The sequence below is a fragment of the Mugil cephalus genome, chromosome 20 (assembly GCF_022458985.1).
Source record: "Mugil cephalus isolate CIBA_MC_2020 chromosome 20, CIBA_Mcephalus_1.1, whole genome shotgun sequence".
NCBI classification, from domain to species: domain Eukaryota; kingdom Metazoa; phylum Chordata; class Actinopteri; order Mugiliformes; family Mugilidae; genus Mugil; species Mugil cephalus.
This window is the reverse complement of record NC_061789.1, coordinates 19,426,966-19,441,648: the sequence shown is the minus strand read 5'-3', so window position 1 is coordinate 19,441,648 and position 14,683 is coordinate 19,426,966. Positions and strand designations below refer to the sequence as shown.

The window sequence follows — 14,683 nt, the reverse complement described above, 5'->3', positions numbered from 1 at the left end:
ATTCATAATAATTGCCACTTTCTCAAGCACATTACTTCAGAAATAAGTAGTTCGATCTTCCATAGGGAGAAGTCTCGTTTTAAACCAAAACCAGTTATGGAAATCTATCCATCAGCTATTTATAGTAAGTGACTCATGTCTTATTTGTAGAAGTAAAAAAACAAACATGAACCTTGTGATAAAAATCCCTATAGACTTTATCAATAAAACATGAAATATTAAGTTAAACTATACATCAGCAGTATATAATGTGATGTGTTAAATAACATTGACAAGAAACACCATGACAACACGATCCACAACACTGCTATGTTGCTATGCAAATGGCCACATCCACATCACCTTGGACACTATTTTGCCAACTACTTCTGTATTTTTTCATAATGCTAATTCTGTACGTTTTTTTATTACACTGCTTATTTTTATTTTACTTTAATCTAATCTCACTTTATTTATCTTTCTTGTGGTTTTATGAGTGTTTACTTTTATGTACAACAAAGCTATGGGGACAAAGTAATTTTTCTTGTGGATCATTACAGTCTGTCTAGGTCTAATCTATGCTGGAGATGTTTTAGAGCAGATGCAGAATAGTGAGTTTGGTTGCAGCTAGTAGCCTTTTCACAAGGTCACAAAAGCCAGCCAGGTAGACTAAACCACATCACTGACTACAGTAGATACATGATGCTGGTGCAGATTGAACAGCTGCTGTAAAAGGCTATTGACACTTCAAAGCTGCTGGGTCACTGGGGCCAACACATCAAAGATGCTGAATGATGTGGTGTCCAGTTACAGCTCATTTTGTGCCGAGTCTGTGACTCTATAGCACTAAACTAGAAAGATGATAACTAAATAAAAAGAACTTTTCTCCATGGTGACAATGACACACAACACAGCCAGAATGGAAAACACATCACTGGCAAATTCAAGCTCACACAGTTACGTTGATTTTCCAGTCAAAAACCACAGCAATGCGAAGTTTTTCCTTCCTATCTTCCCAATTCTGGCAGCGTGTCAAGATCTACTGACTTCACATGACTTCACATGTGCAAGAGTGAGTGTCACAAAGGTTTCAATTCTCAATGTGACCGAAACCTTACTTGTCAGCATTTACACGTGACGTCCAGATATATATAGGAGCAAATAAATGCTAAAAATACCAATGAGTAAAATGAGATGAGTTACAAGATTTGGGCTAAAGAGAAGAAGAATACTCATCACACACTATACAAAATACATGACAGAATCTCATTTAAACCTTTACCATGTTGTGTGGTGGCTTCATGCCAAGATCATGCACCCTATTGCCTTCAAGTGACACAGATTTGAAACAATGAAACACATTTGTCAAGAACATAATAATGTGTTCTGGAGGACAGCTTTTTTTAGCACAAGAAACACAAACCCATTCTTAAAAAAAGGTGGTTGAATCATTATGCTTTGGAGTTGGTCAACTGTGCCTCATGTCATGTCCAGTTGTCCAAGGAATCTGAAACCGAGGCATAACTAGACCCCCATAGAATAATGATTCCACACAGTACCAAATACACCGAGAACCGGCTCAGAAAGCTGAAATGGCCAAACCTGAGTAGCAGTGAAATGTTGCAAGCATTTTACACAGCAAACATGCACGAAATGGAGAGCATTACTGTGTGTGCTCATTCTCAAAACATCTGTTTGAAGTAATCCTGGGGGAAGCAAGTACTATTTTCTTTCCAGCAGAAATAGCAGAAATAGCATAATTAACTAAGCCCTTTTATGACTTACTGTTACGATATCAATAAAAGTACCAATGTGCTTTGTTGTTTTTCAAAAATGTTCAAATATGACTTGGGCAAATATGCTATTATGTTAAGAAAATACTGTTACAAAATGTCTATTGATATAGTGAAGAGGTAAGGTTTGTTTTATTACCAATTTGTTTGAAAGAGTATGTCTGAACTTGTAATGTGTGTATATAAACTGTTTTAAAATGGCTTATATGGAAAACATTTACAAGTACAGGTACTGAGGCTATAATTAATTTTAAAACTGATATTACATAAAATGATTAGCCTTTTTTATTGATTTATCTGTTTCATTTATCTGTTTTTTTTAGTACTCAACTACACTGCACAATATATTATTGCATTAATGTACAAATGACGTCATTGCACGGTTGCTTTATCATACCAGAAAGGCCGCATCACTATTCCACACATCCACCCTTCTTCTTTATCATTTGGAAATACTTAGTTCAACTCATGAAATGACATTTCATCTGTGCCAAATGAGTGCAGGCTAACTGTACTGGTTCTCCTTCCAATGAAATTCCTAATGTGGGTGTTACCAAGGATTATATAAACTTTTTTTTGTTTACTGTAAGATAGTTCAAGATGCCAGTGGAGACCTGGAATATATCGTCTATTTCCAAACTGTGGTTATCTTGAGCCACGTTAGAATTCCTCATAGACCTGATTCAGTGCATTTTACTTGCACCATCATGTACCTACACCGTCATTTTATCCTGTTCTCTCAATGTGAAAGCAACAAAAGTTGGACCATGCAGGTCTTCCAACCTCATCATTAAGACCAATATTGATACACATTAATCTCCTTTATAGAATATTTATGTGCTGTTTCTCAGTTGCTACTTTAATGCTGCTAGTACAATAATTCAAAACTGTACAATAAACAAGTTAACTGTAATGAATTGGTTAAATAGATGTAAACAGTGCATGTTAACTTATTCTGCGGACAAATTAAAATCAAATCAAATCTTCCTACCGAGGTATCGACATTCTCCACCTCCCGTATGACCTGCTCAGGTAGGTCCAGGTCCAGGTAGACGTCCTTCTCCTTGCGGCTAATGGCGTAGTAGCCCTCACTCCTCGCACAACCAGTTACATGTTCACGGAGCTGACCATCAACAGTCTTCTTTTTACGACGGGGGTTTGGCAAATTGGTTAGTGCAGACCAAAGGTCAAGGGCAATAGCAGACCCAAACAGTGAAACAATCAAAGATAAAAAACTGTGCCAATTTAAAAATGAATACACAAAAGCACATTGTTACTGTGGTGAAAATGAACTCAACTCCAGAAAGAGTAAAAAGTAGTCACTGAAAAGGATATCAGTATGGCTGACCCAGTGAGTGTCATTGAGCCAGTCAGAGCTGTGGTCGTCCTGTAGGAGCTTCTCGTACGTCTTCTTCAACAACATCAAGTCTTCACCGTCCAGACCAGAGTTCCAGATGTCATACAGGATGGTCATCTGCTCAAATTCACTGCGATTGTCAAACTTCACGACTGATGGCTCTGGCACAGGAACAGGTTTCGGGCGGTGCTGAGACGATGTCACCCCTGCCTCCTGCAGAAAGAGGCGCTCACTCTTCCTCACCTCTTCAACCACATCATCTTCTGTGTCTGAGCTGGACAGCTCCCCAGACTCAAGCTCCTCCACGTCCACATCTTCCTCAACATCTGAGTCCTGTGAAAAAATATTATCCAATGTCACTGTAAAAATTGTGCATATATACAGGATCACTATTATTTTTGTCACCTACAACTAACATTTTTATATGGCAACGGCCCCTGATGCAGTTCTACACTAGAGTGGGTGCAAGCCTGACTTCCCACTTCCACGAAATTGTTGTGGTTGAGAGTTGACTGGAAACACATCCCCATAATGAAATCCAAACCGCTTGTTACCAAACTCATATTCTGATAAGACTATCTTAAGACTTTGTGTAGCGAAACTGCCAAAACCATTACATGTGAGCTAAACTGTGCATATGAGATGCCTCACGATCAGTCTGACTCAGTTTAAGTGATGACAATAACAGTTTGTGAAACAGAAACATAAGTAAAAGACAGTAGGTCTCTTCTCACAGCCATCAGTGGATTTGTTATTGTAGAGAGTTGCTGCAACATGGCCAAGAGTCGCACAGACAGAAGGCTGGCAATAGGCTAGTTAATCATCTTCTTTTAAATAACATCCAAGTGTGTTTTAGTTTTGGCATTGCACAAGAGACAATACATCTTGTAATTTTTGTTTACTGGGAAAAAACTGTGTGAACACTACAGAAAACTAAACTTGGGCCAGATATAACCACGACAGACTGCTGCGTATGACACGCTGTTTACGATCAAGACATCACAAACGTTTACGGGAACAAACGAGACACTCTCACACACCTCCAGTTTTCGTTTCCTCTGCTTCTTGCTTGGCTGCTCCTTCTGTTTTTTTGTGTATTGAACCTCAAGGTTTTCTTTGTCTTTCCTCCTCCTCTTTTTGCTCTTGTCCTGTTCGAGTTCGAAACCTTTGCCAATTATGTTCTTCTTATTTGATGATGGAGATACAGCTGCAACCTGGTCCATACTGTCAGAGTCACACAGCACTCCCACTGTAGGCAAATACTCTCCTGTATCCCCCCTTGATGGTAGTGCTTCTCCAATGACCTCCTCTGGTGCTTCAAGCACCCCAGAAATACTGTTGAGATCTGCTGGGAGCAAGACAGAAGACTCTTGTCTAGATAAAGTCCTTTTGCTACCAGGCGGTGTTGGGAGAATAGGTGGTTTGCAGTAGTTGTGCTCCATGAGAACAATTATACCTTCTGGGCTCAAAATGCGTGCCAACACCTCGGGAGAGAAGAGACCATCTTCCATCTTCTGCTCCTCTGCTTCATCAGAAGTCTCTGTCTCTTCTGAGTCAGCAGCATCAGGATCCATTTTCAAGGCTACGTCAGCCAACACGGACAAGTCGGTGGTTGAAGCAGAGGCCAGCTGAAGGAGGCTGGATGCTCCCAGTTGCTCTCTGAGTCTCAACCTCTGCTCACTTTCCTCCTCATCCTCATCTTCCTCTTTGAGGGAGTGACAGGACGAAGCAGAAAAGCTGGATGTCCGAGGTCTGCCTCTGGACCGTTTGCTGACAGGCGGTGCAGGGGCCTCCTCAAACGCCATCCTACACATAGAGGCATGGTCCAATGGTAGGTTCTGTACAGTGCGACATACCATAACAGGAGGAGCAGGAGATTTGGGAGAGTCTTTTCCTGCACCCTTTTTGCTCGGGGATTTGACAGGAGTGGTCTGAGGAGAAACGGGGAGTCCTTTTTTCCACTCTTCAGAATCTTGGGTTCTTCCGGATGGGGGCACAATGAGGGCATTGCCTTCTCCAGGTTTTGAGGCAAAGGGGAGCAGTTGGATGCCCTGACTGGGACGAGCTGAGGGAGATGGGGTTGCAGTGATGGGAGAGTCTGGAAGCCTGCCTGAGAGGAGAGGAGAGTCGCCTGCCATTTGTGAAGACGGAGATAATGGTGCTGTTGGCAGTTGCATTTTGCCATCGTTCTCCTCTGTAGAGAATGAGACAGTCTTCCTGCGTTTTTTGAGAGGGGGCACAAGAACAATAGGGGACGAAGGACGTGGGTATGGTGGTGATGGTGGATGCTTGGTAGATAGTGCTGATGAATCTGTCTTGCTGTCCTTCGGAACACCTGAGAGAATAAAACTAAGTTTTAATTTTTAATTTTTTTGTCATTGTCCGATAAAAACAAAAAGTTGTTCAGCAGCATAAAAATAAAAATTACAGCAGTAACACACAAGAAAATCTAAAAAACAGATTTGAAAAACTGACCAAATATAAATATAATGGACATTTGCCACTTTTGTTTCATAGAATGTTAATAAACTGAAATAATGGTGTGCATTTGTTGTGCTCTTGAAAAGGACTAACCTGTTTTGACTTCTGCCTTTGGAAAAGCATCATTTTCCCTGAGAAAAACAGAACAAGAATTTTGTGTTGGAAGACAAACAGAAAAGCAATTATGAAAATCCTAGCATTCAGTTACATATTGATGACACAATGCAATTCTCAAGAGAGCTCTACTATATCAAACAGAATATAGACCAAACAGAATTGCAAATGTAATACCTATTGTCCTCCTTTTCAGTTGTGCTGTCCATGGTTGACTCGTCCATGGTGTCTGGACCTTCACTGTCAGGTCGATCCCCTTCCTCTTCATCCTCATCCTCAGAGGAGGATGAGGAGGAAGATGCTGAAGAGGAAGATCCTTCAGAGGATGAGGAGAGACTCTCATCATCACTTTCGGCACTAAGGGCATCATCTAAACATAAAAGAAAATTGTTTTACTGATGAGGTAAATGAGAGTAAACAGACAGTAATGTAATCATAGGTTGTGCTTTACCATCAGACTCCTTTTCACTTTCCTCATCGTCCTGCACATAAAAAAAGGTTGTTAATACAACATCAAATATTCACAGTGAAATACTGCCATCTAGCTAACAACGGAAATGACAGCATGATTTTGATCAAACCTATTAATATCTAACTGTAATATCAAATTAATATTTAAATCTTATAGTACCCTAAATTGTTCATAGTTATTTTATATAATGACTCTCTTTTTTTTTTATTTAAAAAAAAGCTTTGCATATAACTAACTTATGCAGAGTGATAACTTTTGATTGTTCTTAAATGTTTCTTGACTTTAGAAGCTGAAAAAAAAAAAAACATCAAGAATTTAAAAGCACCTTGTCAGTCGAGGAGCCATCAGAGGTTTCTTCTCCCTCACTGTCAAGCTCCCACGGCTTACGACTTCTTGGTTTCTTTTTCCTCCTCTTGTTGTCCCTTTCTGCTCCATGCCTGTCTGCCTCTGGCATTCTCCCATCAGCAGCTGGAACAAAGACACCAGTTTAGAAGTTATATACAAAAAGCTGATATAGCCAACCGTTCCTAAAAAATATTTAGTTTTGTGCTGAGGATACCTTCATCGTCCTCATCTGGTGGAGTTGAGGGTCGCGGTCTCTTCATGTCTCCCTGTTCAAGTTCCTGAGGTTCTTTCCTTTTCACCTGCACAATTGGACACCAACCATCCATTTAAAAACAATGAGACACATCCAATAATGGATTTCAAAAGCTGTGGCTCTTTTTCATGTTTTTTTTTGGTATTTAAAGTTAGAACGCTCAAACATTGAGTCAAATTAGAGAATTGCTTTTACCTTGAAGGAGGGCAGCCGTACTGCTCCACGGAGAGAAAAGCCCTCCATGCCCCCACTTTTTGCCCAGTCCACTAGAGACATCAAGGGCTCCCGTGGACGGTTGACCTTTTCCTCTTTTTTCTCTTCATCGCGTAAAGCAGACACCCCCCTCACCATTGTCTGGAAAGGCTAGAAAAGCAAAAATATATTCATGATTGAAAAAGATCAATCACAGCTCCACAGGTCTGTCTTTTTCCCTCTATTGTTTAGTCCCTCAATATAACTAGCTGTGACGTGACTCTTTGCTACTGAAAATGGGGAAGCAAAGTTAAACTGTCATGAGACACTGTAGAAGTAACATCTTTCGTAGCAAAACACTTCGTTGTGTGTTACAAGACATATGTAGTAAGTTATCTCTTTAGACCTGAACAGAGAAAACACAAATACAAAAATGTGAGAATAGAGTGGTAGTTGTCAAATAAATTTTATCAAAGTGTAATACGGCAAACGTCTATTTAATATAAGCACATAAGATCACTGACCAAAAAAATCAAAAAAAAAAAAAGAGAGCCTTTCTTACCTTAGCCTTGGTCTCTTTCCTCTCCCACCACTCATCAAAGGTGGCAAAGGCTACATTCTCGACCATTTTGCGGTTCAGGTCCCTCTGCATGATGTTTTTCATTTCCTGTATCAGAGTGGCCAGCACCATCTGTACTGTGGCCTCATGTGGATTTTCAGCCAGCATTGGCATCTCTTCCCCTGGTGCCCTGTACTCACCTCCATCCCCTGGCAACATGGTGCCATAGTCAGGTGGGGGCATGTAGGAGGGGTAGTGTGGAGGTAAAACATGTGGTGGCCAGCCACTGTGGGGAGGAGGGATGTTGTGGTGTGGAGGGGGTGGTATCTGAGTGCTGTGGGGATCAGGGTAGGCATAGGGAATATGGGGGGGCATGTAACGGTGGTCTTGGTCATAATGCGTGCCTCCCCCACTGCCCTCTTGGTCCATGTAGGGGTGGTGTGTGTGAGGTGGAGGCATTGAGTGGAGATGGTAGGAAGTGTAGTCCGCAGTAGCTGCCTCACCTGGCCCTGGGGTGCCATTGGATGATGACATGCGAAGCTGGTGTAGGCGACTTAGCATGTGTGTCTGCATTTGGAAGGACATTGGGGTTCCACCACTGTACTGGTTCATCAGTTCCATAGAAGTGGCATAGTCATACATGTGATGGGGCATGGGGGGAGGATACTCAGGGTGCAGCTCCATGTGGGGAAGTGGTGGAATTCCTGGTGGAGGAGGGGGCTGGAGGGAATAACCAGGCGGCGGTGGAGGAGGCAAATGAGGAGGGTAAGAGGGCATGGGAGGGTGTAGGGAGGTGCCAAAGTGCTGTGCAGAGTCAGAGATGGGTGGGGGTGAAGATGAGGGGTCTGTTGTTTGCGAAGGAATGGCAGTCTGAGATGAGGATGGTGAGGATCCTGAGGTGCCCGATTGCTGATGGGTGGTCACTGTTGTTATAGCGGTTGTCTCCTCCTCCTCGTCCGAAATCTCCATGTCTTCCCCTGAGGAATGAGGGGAGGCCTGAAGAAAAAAAAACATTTATGGTTTGAGAAAACAAATGTGTATTTAAGCACCATCCAAAGTCAAATGTGGGGCAACAAAAATACCCTTGCCCAACAGCAACAGCTCAAGTAAAATAAAACATCCTTTAACTGTACCTAGGATGTAAAAAATCACTTTATGTGAAATATAGTTTCCTATTGTTGTAGTAAAAAGTCCTTTTTTCTCAACTACATTAATCTGTGCTGTGCACCTTCAATAAATGTTAAAAAGAAAAAGGGACATATAGCACAAATCACTGATCATACCTGACTCTGCCCATTATAAGGTGGCGTGTGTGCGCCTGTCCTGCTCCGTGCATCAGCAGATCCAACCTTCAAAGAGTCTTCCTGCAAAGCTCCAGTCCCAGCCAGGTCACCCTGGGGCTGGGGTTCCTCTGAGGGCAGGATGTGGGGAGAGTAAGTGGAAGAGGGTGGTGTAGCTGTTGTTAGTACTGTTGGACTATTCCTACCCTCTCTTCCTTTTCCCCGTTTCCGTCCTCGGTGGCCATCTCTATCTCTTTCTCCTTTCTTCCTATGGTCCTTCTCCCCGCTGTCTCCTACCTGTTCTCGCTCCCCTGTTACATCACCTGACCCACCTCTTCGCTCTGCTCCATCCGCACTTCTGCCCCTCTGCTTCTCCTCTTTCCTATCGTCTTCATCTTCCTCATCAGAAGCAAGAAAAGAAAATTTTGCCTTTTGTTCCTTTAGGAGCATCTCTATACGAGAGTCAAGACTGCTGCTGTGGTAGACAAATGGTAAACTCTCATTGGTGGAATCTGGCTCTGGGGAGGAAGAGTCCCGTTGAGGAGGTGGTGGGGAACTGGAAGAGGAGGGTAAATGGTGGGGAATGGAGGTAGAGGAGGGGGAGTTAGAGGAGGAAGCAACGGAGGGGTGGGGCGGGGAGGAAGGTGGGGGTGTCTTGGGCGGGGCAGGTGGTGTGGTGGGACGGCGTTTGGGCTTTGTCCACTGCTCTTCATGGGCAGGACCATCCTGATTGAAATCCAGTGTTCCAAGTGTCTCAGCTACAGCTGCTGCAATAACAGAGGCTGGGGGCAGTGGAGGTGGCGGTGGAGGAGGTGGGGGCAGAGCACTGTGGTGACCAGCATGGTAGTCTTTATCAGCACCGACCGAAGGCAGCGATCCCCTCTCTGTGAGGGTTGTGCCTCCAAGACGCGCGGAAACATCCAATCCTTGAGAAGGGGCTGGGGCAGGCTCTTTGGACGAGTACGCAGAGTAAGATGACGGTGGAGGAGACATGCTGTTAGAAGAAGAGCGGTAAGAGTTGGAATTGTATCTGGGATCAGAACTGTTGGAGTAATCGCTGTCTCTGTCCCTTTCTCTATCTCTGTCTCGATCTTTGTCTCGCTCCCTGTCCCGGTCATGGCTGCTTCTTCTGCGGCTGCTGCTGCCATGGTGGTTGTGAGAATGGTGGTGGTTGCGGTGTCTCTGGTGACTGTGGTCACCTGACCGGGAGCCCAGACTGTCCCGCCTGTAGCCCCTGTCATCCCTGCGATCTGAATGGTGGTGGGAGTGATGGGAATGGTACTTTGAGGAAGAGTTTGTATCTGGCTGGTGATGATAAGAAGACCTTCTGGAACCAATTCCTCCTGGTCCGTAGCGCCCCCCTAAGTCTCTGTCACGGTCCCTGTCTGATATTGGGGGCTGATCATATTGATTGGCATGGGGTGGTGGAGGCATTGTGGAGTGGTGTGCCATGTGTGGTCCAGGTCCTCCAACACTGGGGTAAGGTGGGTAGCATGGTGGCTCATTGGGACGGTATGATGCAGTTGGGGGATACATAGGACGACCTCTGTGGTACACTGAAGGTTCCTGTGCATCGTCAGAGTAGCGAGACACTTTGTATCCTCCGACAGTAGAGGAAACAGCAGAAGATGAAGATGAGGAAGGTAACATGTCCTGAGGAGGGTAGCCACTCCCCAAATTGCCACTATTGTAGCCAGTATGCCTGCCACAGAGAAAGGGAGAGTCATTGTTTAGAACTAGCACTGCTAACCATTCAACTTTAGATTCAGTATAGTCCTGTCTTAATCTTATCTACACAGAAAACAATAAATATTCATATTGCAATTTCATTTTGATTAATGCACTGGCCAGCCACTGAATCCATGCAATATAACTGCAGCCAAGATATTAAGAGAAATCCTCTCTCCATGTGAAATGAATTTAAAATACAAATAATTATTAATTGTGATGTAGTTTTGTATCGGAATTGTAATCATGATAATAAAAGAACCAATGACAAAACTTATATCAACAATAAATATGTTAACAATAGGGATGGGTGCCGATATTCAGTGCCATAACGGTGTCAGTGCCGACGGAAATGGTAGTAACCAGACCGAAAAGCAACGCAGTTTTCAATGCTACTGAATTTTTATTTGCCACTCCCTTAGCTCTATTGCTGTGCTGATACTACATGTGACATCACGTCAGTTTTTCACCTGCATGGATGGAAGTGAACCTTCAAAATGCCAAAGGCAAAACAGTGAAAAGTTCAGCTGTATTTCACCTCAAAAGATGCAGACTCGGTAAGCTGCAACAAGTGCTCAAATGCGATATTGTGCAAAGGGAGGTAACACCTCGAATTTGATTAAAATCAGAGAAATGTATCGTCTTTGATAGCCTATCTGTTTTATTATGATAATTATGACAGTTTGCTGTGAATTTTATTTTATATTGGTTAACTTATTTCTTGGTTTTATTTATATTATTTAAATTAATATTCTGTTCAACTTGCACGTCACAAAAAGGCATCTTTTTTGGACAAAATTTGTATGTTTCCCATTCTATAAGCAGGTTAGCAATGATGCCTCCCAGCGAGTCCAGCTCGGGAATTTCTGGGTGGAGTTTGCATGTTCTCCCTGTGTCTGCATGGGATTTCTCCAGGTACTCCGGTTTCTTCCCACCTCCAAAGACGTGCTTGTTAGGCTGATCGGTGACTCTAAATTGACCCTAGGTGTGAGTGTGACTGTGAATGGTTGTTTGTCTCTGTGTTAGCCCTGTGATAGGCTGGCGACCTGTCCAGGGTGCACCCCGCCTCTCGCCCACTGGCAGCTGGGATAAGCTCCAGCAACCCCCTGTGACCCTAGTGAGGATTATGCGGTAGTAAAAGATGAGACATTCTATAAGCACCGGTGCAGTCAAATTTTAAGTACTAGCACACTTTCAACAGTACCAGTTAGGCACTGTATCGGATAAAACCTTAACAACCCACCCCATCCCTGGTTAACAATAACAACTTACCTGCCACCCGTGTAGCCCGAGTCTTGTGAGAAAGGAGTCCCAGATCTGGAGCTGTAAGGTGTTCCTCCACCACCCTGAGATGAAACAGAGGAGCCTGGGGTGTAAGGGCCTGACATGGAGGAGGGAGGCGTGTCCAGACGCTGATCACCAAAGCCAGTGTCTGCGGAAGACGGCGTGATGTTTCCAGATGTGAGAGCCTGGACTCCAGCTGCCAAAACCGCAAGGTCACTGGAAAGCCTCCGCCTCATTTCTGATGGCTGTGCAGGTAAGCATATACAAGAATTTAGAAAACATTTTTTTTCCTCAACTAAACATATGATATACAGATTGTATGTAAGTACTAATACTGACAAAGCACTCATGTACATGTTAATATCCGTTCAACATGACCTGAAGATGATGATTGTCTAACTGAAAAGACAATTATGTTGTCATAATACCGTGTCAGGCTGTGGCTGTGACGGGGCCTGAGGCTGGACCCTGTCTGTCAAAGCTTTGCCTCCAAGAGGCACAGTCTGAGGAGTGTAGGATCCATTTACTATCAGGTCATAGTACTTCTGCCTCTGTTGGCCTGAATAAAACATAATAACGAAAGTCACAAAAAGATGAATGCAGGTGTTGACATAATTTCCAACACAACGTTTTTTCAACCCTTTGGTTTTTTTCTTATTCGCTTGTTGGTCAGCACGTCTTAAACTGAAACAGATTGAAGATCAACTCTTGCAGGGCAAGGAACCAACAATTACATTTTGTTTGTTTATTGATGCAGATAAAGGAACTGCAATAGAGGATATGCCAAAAATTGCTGGAACACAAACGTTCAGTATTTGCTAATAGATTACAGTGTATTTGTACATATGTCATATGAATATGATTTACTACTGTGAAAAAACATAAAATTGCTTTTACATTTCCATTTGTTTAAATGGGTGAAATACAGTGTTACACAAAAAGTATTACATAGTCATACTGAGTTAATATTCAAAACTGGAGTAAACTGATTTAACATGACTGTTTGGGGTACCACTGGAATATCTTATGTCAACAAGCTCAAATGTTAAGGATCCCTCAGAGGTGGTGTTTGTCTTACCTTTTATATCCAGCTGGGCGTGAATGATGTTACCCATGACAGAAGTATTGTGCAGATGCTTGACTGTGTCCTTGGCTCCTCTGGTGCTAGTGAACAATACTCTGGCCAGACCCAAGTGCTTCCTGGTCTTGGGGTGGAACAGGATCTCCATCTCTTCAACCTCACCAAACTTTGCACACATTTCTGCCAAGAAGGGCTCCTTGATGTTGTCATTGAGTCTAGCAAAGGTCACCTCTTTCAGGGGTATGGGACCCACATAGAATTCATCAAGCTGTAGAAAACAAATAAAGGATAAGGGAGAGAGATGTAGCCATTCCAAGACACATGACTTGTGAGATGTGTGAATGGACTGCTGACCAACGTTTCTCACCTTTAACTTCGGCACTGGCAGGGACAGTTCTGTATACCTGGACCATAGTCTACGGGGTCTAGGGTCCCGGAGTTCACCCACTGGAGGAAAACCGGAGTCCTAAAAAAAATAAATGGGTTGCAAATTAAAGATACAATTTTGGACAGACCCACATTATAAATATACATATATTTAAAAAAATGAATATCCACTCACTGGCACACTGAAATGCACTCCATCATATCTGTAGATTTTCTGAGTGACCCGCCTAATGGCTGGATCCTGGACGAGTTTGTAGCTCTTCCACTGCAAACTGACAGCTTTTTGTGTTTCTGCCCCACTGTCTGGATCCATTCTACAACTAAATGGAAAAAGAAAACCCTTATTGCAGGTTGTGTAAAACTGCTGTTAAGGACAAAAATTACATCAGAGACATCACAGGCAGTCAACGAGCATTCAACAAAGTAAACTGATAAACTGAATGCTGCAGTAATTTCAGAATCAGTACACCTGGACGCTGATAGCAGACACACTCTATGGTAACGGACCCGCGAGCTGCGTCACATCGGTTAGCAAAAGATGAACTTTTAGACCACCGACTGTTCCATGTTATAATTTATTAAAGCAGAAGACAAAATGAACGAATGTCAGAATAATAACCAAGACGTACTGAGTCCCGTTAGGATGCTTCGTGCTGTCAAAACAATGACCAGCCTTACGTCACTGAGCACATAGTTCGGATAGCAACCTGCTATTAGCAAAGGCTAACGTGCACCAACAAAATGCAAAGAAACTGTTATTTCCGGCTTGACGGAGACGTTCTCGCTAAATGCAATTAATTCGGGTTCCGAAATGGTCCACAGAAAGATCGTTATTAACTGCTCTCGAGTCAGATAACGTTAGTTAATGTTAAATTACTTGTGCATTGACGCTTTAGCTAGGGTTAAGTTAATGCTACCGTTGGCTAATGCTAACTAGCAAGTACATAGTAAAAACTCTACTCTCGTCGGCTCTCAGACCACAACGACGCTAGTTCAATAGAGACATTTGTATTGTGCGCCCCTCTTTGAGCACCTACTGACTTGTTTTGCCTTTCGTTGGCTTAATTCAGGCCCCACCTCTTCGAGACTTAGTGCCCGCTCATCCGAAAGTAGCAACCCGCCGCTACAGTGTAGGCAGCTCCAGCCAGGCCCGGGAGACGACCAAGAAAAACACAGAGTCCCTAGCAGACCCGGGACATCTCCGATCCAGCATTAAGGCGCAACTGACGAGCTAAAACGACACCGCTACCGTTCCGATAGTTAGGCAAGACAGCAACACACCGTTTCGAGCGACGAAGCCATTGTTTTCTCTTTAAAATCCATATATTGTTTAGAGAGCGGCCATCGCGTAACCAACCTGAAAGCCTCGCCTGTTCTC

At 43.3% G+C, this 14,683-nt stretch overlaps 1 protein-coding gene across 4 annotated transcripts in view; it reads right to left on the bottom strand.

The window, feature by feature from the left end:
* setd1a (SET domain containing 1A, histone lysine methyltransferase) overlaps positions 1 to 14,683 on the bottom strand; it is a 22,177-nt gene extending 7,494 nt beyond the window's left edge. For 2 of the 4 annotated variants that reach the window (XM_047571173.1, XM_047571169.1), the window contains exons 1-17: positions 14,347 to 14,654; positions 13,481 to 13,625; positions 13,286 to 13,384; positions 12,916 to 13,186; positions 12,266 to 12,396; positions 11,826 to 12,082; positions 8,829 to 10,527; positions 7,549 to 8,541; positions 6,990 to 7,157; positions 6,756 to 6,840; positions 6,522 to 6,664; positions 6,176 to 6,206; positions 5,902 to 6,094; positions 5,704 to 5,741; positions 4,170 to 5,464; positions 3,108 to 3,462; positions 2,764 to 2,945 (exon numbers count right to left, since the gene is read on the bottom strand). In XM_047571173.1, the coding sequence (XP_047427129.1) occupies positions 2,764 to 2,945; positions 3,108 to 3,462; positions 4,170 to 5,464; positions 5,704 to 5,741; positions 5,902 to 6,094; positions 6,176 to 6,206; positions 6,522 to 6,664; positions 6,756 to 6,840; positions 6,990 to 7,157; positions 7,549 to 8,541; positions 8,829 to 10,527; positions 11,826 to 12,082; positions 12,266 to 12,396; positions 12,916 to 13,186; positions 13,286 to 13,384; positions 13,481 to 13,618 (6,078 nt within the window). In that variant the 5' untranslated portion in view covers positions 13,619 to 13,625; positions 14,347 to 14,654. The other 2 variants (XM_047571172.1, XM_047571171.1) reach the window with 2 other exon arrangements.